Source organism: Oncorhynchus tshawytscha, linkage group LG24, assembly GCF_018296145.1.
Source record: "Oncorhynchus tshawytscha isolate Ot180627B linkage group LG24, Otsh_v2.0, whole genome shotgun sequence".
In the NCBI taxonomy this organism is placed as follows: domain Eukaryota; kingdom Metazoa; phylum Chordata; class Actinopteri; order Salmoniformes; family Salmonidae; genus Oncorhynchus; species Oncorhynchus tshawytscha.
In genome coordinates this window covers 25,187,860-25,194,741 of record NC_056452.1, presented here as the reverse complement: position 1 = coordinate 25,194,741, position 6,882 = coordinate 25,187,860, and the positions used below count along the sequence as shown (strand labels likewise).

At 37.5% G+C, this 6,882-nt stretch overlaps 1 protein-coding gene across 3 annotated transcripts in view; it reads left to right on the top strand.

The window, feature by feature from the left end:
* mmp25b (matrix metallopeptidase 25b) overlaps positions 1-3,220 on the top strand; it is a 28,425-nt gene extending 25,205 nt beyond the window's left edge. For all 3 annotated transcript variants that reach the window (XM_042305568.1, XM_042305569.1, XM_042305567.1), the window contains 3 exons: positions 1,830-1,982; positions 2,260-2,547; positions 2,929-3,220. In XM_042305568.1, the coding sequence (XP_042161502.1) occupies positions 1,830-1,982; positions 2,260-2,547; positions 2,929-3,179 (692 nt within the window). In that variant the 3' untranslated portion in view covers positions 3,180-3,220. The remainder of the gene's footprint in view (positions 1-1,829; positions 1,983-2,259; positions 2,548-2,928) is intronic.
* Positions 3,221-6,882: the final 3,662 nt, after the last annotated feature.

Sequence of the window (6,882 nt, the reverse complement as noted above, 5' to 3'; positions counted from 1 at the left end):
TACATATATATAGGTATACATGCATATAGGTATACATGCATATATATACATGCATATATATATAGGTATACATATATATAGGTATACATGCATATATATAGGTATACATGCATATAGGTATACATGCATATATATAGGTATACATGCATATATAGGTGTACATACATATAGGTATACATGCATATAGGTATACATGCATATATATATAGGTATACATATATATATATATAGGTATACATGCATATATAGGTGTACATACATATAGGTATACATGCATATAGGTATACATGCATATATATATATATAGGTATACATATATATATATATATATATATAGGTATACATATATATAGGTATACATGCATATATATAGGTATACATATATATAGGTATACATATATATAGGTATACATGCATATAGGTATACATGCATATATATAGGTATACATATATATAGGTATACATGCATATATATAGGTATACATGCATAAAGGTATACATGCATATATAGGTGTACATACATATAGGTATACATGCATATAGGTATACATGCATATATATATAGGTATACATATATATATATATATATATATATATATACATATATATAGGTATACATGCATATATATAGGTATACATATATATAGGTATACATGCATATATATAGGTATACATGCATATATAGGTATACATGCATATAGGTATACATGCATATATATAGGTATACATGCATATATAGGTATACATACATATAGGTATATATATATAGGTATACATGCATATATATATATAGGTATACATGCATATGCATATAGGTATACATATATATATATATAGGTATACATATATATAGGTATACATGCATATATATAGGTATACATATATATAGGTATACATGCATATAGGTATACATGCATATAGGTATACATGCATATAGGTATACATGCATATAGGTATACATGCATATATATATAGGTATACATATATATAGGTATACATGCATATATATAGGTATACATGCATATATATAGGTATACATATATATAAGTATACATGCATATAGGTATACATGCACATATACATATTTTTTTAAATGCTTTAAAGTAAAGCAAATGATTTTATATGTTGTTTAGATCAATCAAAAAAAGACATTTAATAAAAAAAGGTAAATAAGTTTCATGTAATTGGCGTTACTGCCTTGAAAATCACCAATTACAAAGATATACAAGGACCTTGAGCATTCTATCTCCAATGTCAAAGTGTTATCGGGGGAAGGGTTTCAATATAAGAAAAATGATTAGCTAATCACACCCTTTTAGTTTGTCATAAATTTGAGGATTCCATTAATATTTTGGTGTGTCTATTTTATGAGCGTAATTGGTGTTACTCATTTTAAATGGGAAATTACATTGTGATCGAAATGATTAACCAAATCACTTTAGTAAATGCATTTAAAGGGGTTATTAATGACCATAGATTTAAGCTTTAAGAAAATCCTGAATTACCAAAAATGTGTCATTGGTGTGACCATCATTGCTGTTACTACTCTTTCTGGTGGCACAATGTTATCATGATGGTTAAACAATATTGGAAGTCATTAAGCTGCCAAATTAGTTGATTTAGAATGGCAAAATGTACCCAAATACATGGAAATAAAATACAGCATCTGGAAGTCCTTTTTGTTGTTGTTGCCTTGCCCAAATGCCACAGCAATTCACGAACGACCTGTATATGAACCATACAGGCAACACTCAAGCCCAAATTTGACGTAAACAATTAGCATCTCATTTTCCACACAGCCTCTTTAATTATTATGTCGTTTGTGTCAGGTCCACATTTCTGGAGGATGCAGAGGACAGGTAATCTTGTCTCCCTCAACCCAGCCCTGATTAGAAACTTCTGGATGGGGCTCCCCCCTGAAACCAACAAGATCGATGCCGTTTACGAGAGGAAGAGCGATGGCATCATCATCTTCTTCATCGGTGGGAAAGACAACAGCACTGTTGTAGCCTTATGTCATGTTCATTATGGGACGCAACGGAAACATTTTGCAAAGGAAAATGAAAATAAGCATTTCTTATTGGAGGTACTCCCTCCCTGTTTCAGTCCGTTTTCTTCTGTTTGGTGCCTAATGAACATGCCCCTAGTTAGAATTGAAAACACAAGAACTATGCTACAGTGGCTAATATCCTTATGAATGTCATTGGTGTTGTGATGTAAAACAAAGGTGATTTCCTCCTCCTATCTTTTCCTGTGCAGGGGCTCAGTACTGGGTGTTCAAAGACAATGTGGCCCGCCCCGGCTACCCCAGGCCTCTGGCAGAGTGGGGGATGAGGACCAAGGACGGCGAAAAAGTGGAAAGAGTGGAGGCTGCCTTCGTGTGGGCCCACAACGGGAAGACCTATCTATTCAGCATGGGTGAGTTCTGGAAGTTCGACGAGGGCCGAAAGGAGGAGGGGAGGAAGCCGGAGGGGGGCTACCCCAAAGACGCAGCCCTCTGGAGAGGGGTGCCAACGGACCCCGATGACATCATCAGCTGGGGAGAAGGTGAGGCCTTGAAAAAGACTTGAGCCTTGATGAGATGAAGGTGGGCTGCAGTGTTAATGTAGAGAAAGTGATAGTTCAGTGTTGTTCTACATAGCTAGGGCCAGTTGATTTTCTGAGCCATGTGACGCGTCAGGGAAAGTCTCTGCTTGGACACCTTGATCACATGTAACCACCGTTGAGCTCTAAAACTATAGTTAGTTATTATTCAGTTGGTTGAAACTAGTGAGCAAAATACTTTCTAGACCTCAACTCTGCTTAAAGTCCAACCAAATATATTATCTAAGTCTGCATCTTAGCTTGCAATGTCATACACAATCATTAAACAGCCCACCTGCGTTTCAAAGCATTTTAAACCAATTGTTTGATTATGTTACCTTCTAGGAGATGCTTACTTCTTTAAGGACAACCTCTATTGGGTCATGCAGAGAGGAGGACTGGACCAAGATAATGTCTCTCCAAAATCCATTGCGGTGGATTGGCTCAGGTGTCCACATGTACCCACACCTACACCCCACCTTCCAGCCAATCCTCATCCAAGGGGAAAAGACTGCAGCTGTGACTTGAGCAGAGCATCTGCAATTCCCATTTGCAGTTGGTTGATCCTGCTATCTGTCGTGGTAGTATTCAGCTGATTTGTTTTAAATTAACAAGTTAATAAAATTTGTAAAACACAGTCATGTCTACTCCTTTCTGAAAGTTGAATGATTATTTGAAAGGTATGTTTTGAGTAAGTGTGACTCTGTCTTTCTCTCTGCTATAGTCCTGCACTTATACCACTGGAGGGTAACATTGTCCTTCAAGGTAAAACATAGACAAGGTTGCAGAAGTTGATGCAACTCAAAATTAGAAAGGTATTCTTAACATTTTGTAAACTGAGTGTACATATATAAATGACGGATACTTCTATAGTGTATGTAGGCACCAGAGTTGTGCTAAATTCAGAACTCAATTGAGAAGACCTCCTAAATTCCTATTGAATTATGTGTATTGAAGTAGTAAACAGGATACAGATTTGCAATTCAAATTTGAAAAAAAGAAAATAGAATTGAATTCAGTGAAATTCAATGAAATTCAAATGCTTCTACTATTCTATATTAGGTGTAGTACATCTTGTACATAAAGATCTTGTACATTAATATTTTTGAAACAATTGATTTTCAGGACTAACCCTTAAAATGAATGATCAGGGAAAACTAACCCTGTTTGCAAATATTCTAAGTTATTATATTTCATTAATCACTTCAATTTTGTTCAATATGCTACATTTCCCAGAATTTGTTTAACCCTCAAGTTGACCCTGAAGCTTTCACAAAGAGGACAAACAAATGAAATGGTTGGTGGAAATGTAATTGGCTATTCTAAGCACTAAGGTTAAAAGAGTATATGAGCATTGTTTCCAGAGAAAGGGTATGTATTATTATCTATCTGGAAGTGTGACTTGACAGATTCAATGAAACTCTCATATTCTGTGACTGAGTGGAATTTATTTTTATTAAATTCAACTTCCTGTCACTCAAACTCAAATTCTACATCCTGTGTGGCCAATTCAATTCAAATTTCAACTCATGAGTTGAATGGAATTAAATTCCAAAATTCTGAATTGAGCACAACCCCGGTAGGCACCTGAACTGAACCATAGTGGAGGCAATTTATGCTTTTTGTCCCCCCACCTTTGATCTGAAATCCCCATCATCCACTTACAAAATTGATTGATGTCCTCGTTATGAAATTATCGACATTAGCAGGTAACCAGGCGAGAGTTGTGCCTCCGAACCGGTACCTTACGCTACTTATATTCTGGTAAAACAGCATTTTCAACAGCTGATTTGATAACAATAACATAGCAAGTTACATTGGTTGTCACTCTACTAATGAAGCCTAATTATGCGCAAGCCATTTGTACGAGCATTTTGAATGCTGAAGGTGATCAGGAACAGGAATAGGCTTGCCTCTGGTTGGTCAGCATCCGTCGCAGCACTGCACAGAGTATCACTAGGCTACTGATATTGCCTGGGATTGTTCGGCATGAAAAATGACTTGCAGATCAATGACTGTCAATGCAGTTACATGCTTACTTGACACTGAAGGAGAGGATGCATCAGCTGTCACAAAATAGTAGGTATTTTCAGAAGGTAGAAGAAAGCAGGAGTGGATAAAGTACCCAATTGTCATACTTGAGTAAAAGTAATGATATCTTAATAGAAAATGACTCAAATAAAAGTGAAAGTCACCCAGTAAAATTCTACTTGATTAAAAGTCTAAAAGTATTTGGTTTAAAATATACTTAAGTATCAAAAGTATATTTTATTGCTAAAATATATATTTTTAAGTAAAAGTATAAATAGTTTCAAATTCCTTATATTAAGCAAACCAGACAGCACCATTTTCTAGTTTTTATTTATTTACGGATTGCCAGGGGCTTCTCCAACACTCGGACACCTTACAAAGGAAGCAAATCAAATCAAATCAAACTATTTGTCACATGAGCCGAATATAACTGGTTGAAGACCTTACCTTGAAATGATTACTTACAAGCCCTTAACCAACAATGCAGTTCAAGAAAGAATTAAGAAGATATTTACCAAATAAACTAAAGTAAAAAATAATAAAAAGTAACACAATAAAATAACAATAACGAGTCTATATACAGAGGGTACCGGTACCAAGTCAATGTGCGGGGGTACAGGTTAGTCGAGGTAATTTGTACATGTAGATAAAGTGACTCTGCATAGATCATAAACAGTGAGTAGCAGCAGTATAAAAACAAATGGGTGTCAATGGAAATAGTCTGGTGAACATTTGATTAATTGTTCAGCCGTCTTAAGGCTTGGGGGATAGAAGCTGTTATGGGAGCCTCTTGGTTCTAGACTTGGCCCTCCGGTACCGCTTGCCGTGCGGTAGCAGAGAAAACAGTCTATGCCTTGGGTGACTGGAGTCTTTGACAATTTTTTGGGCTTTCCTCTGACACCGCCTAGTCCTGGATGGCAAGAATCTTGGCCCCAGTGATGTACTGGGCCGTACTTCAGTCTCCTGAGGGGAAAAAGGTGTTGTCGTGTCCTATTCACGACTGTCTTGGTGTGTTTGAAACACAGTCAGGAATTCACGGTAATTTATGTGAGCATTGCAGACTTGTGGGGTCCAAACTCTGTTTATTGCATTCTCCTCGTGAAACTGCGCCCCAGCTTCTGTCGTCATCAATTTCCTTGTTGCCACAATCCCTAGGGGAGTGCCAGGAACGAAGATCAAGGGGCTCTTCCAGGGATGGAGAGCCGAGGGACATGCGGAGGTCACCTTTATTTGACGCATGTGCACCAGTTCCCTGCTCTTGTGGTGAGTAGTCCATAGTTTGGTTTGCGCTCACTCACCAGTGGTGCCGGAGCACCCTCTTGTGACAGAGCGAGTTGCCCTTTCATTGTTTTTATTTGAAGGGACAGTGTTAAAACACTAGGATATGGGGACAGAGCTAGGTGCCGACTGACTGTTTGTCTTCCTGCCTTGGCTACTTTTTGGAGGGTTGTCTGGGGGACATGTAGGATAGGAATGGTTCCCAGATTGTGTTTTGTATTTGTATATATTAAAAATATATATATTGCATATATATATTATGGATCCCTAGTAGCTGCTGTCCAGGCCCAGGCTACTCTTCCAGGGGTACAGCTAAATGAAGGCAGTTATACAATTTTAAAAACATTACAATATATTCATTACAGAATTCATAACATGCTAAGTGTGTGACCTCAGGCCCATACTCCAGTACTACATACCTACAAAGCAAAATCCATATGTACGTGTGTGTGTATAGTGCATATGTTATCATAAAGTGTACTTTTACCTGCTTTTTGAATCTGATTCTACTGCTTGCATTTACCTGATGTCGAATAGAGTTGCATGTAGTCATGGCTCTATCTAGTACTTTGCGCCTGGCATGTCTTGTGGGGTATGCATGAGTGTTCGAGCTGTGTGCTAGTATTTTAAACAGACAGCTCGGTACCTACAGCTTATCAACACATTTTACAGAAACAAGTCATGAGGAAGTCAATCTCTCTTCCACTTTGTGCAATGAGAGATTGACATGAAATTAATGTTAGTTCTCCTTGTACTTTTAAGGGGCCAGACGTGCTGCCCTGTTTTGAACTTCAATTTTCCCTAGTCCCTCGTTGTGGCACCTGACCACACGACTGAACAGTAGTCCAGGTGAGACAAAACCAGGGCCTGTAGGACCTGCCTTGTTGATAGTGTTGATAAGAAGGTAGAAACCAGGGCCTGTAGGACCTGCCTTGTTGATAGTGTTGATAAGAAGGTAGAAACCAGGGCCTGTAGGACCTGCCTTGTTGA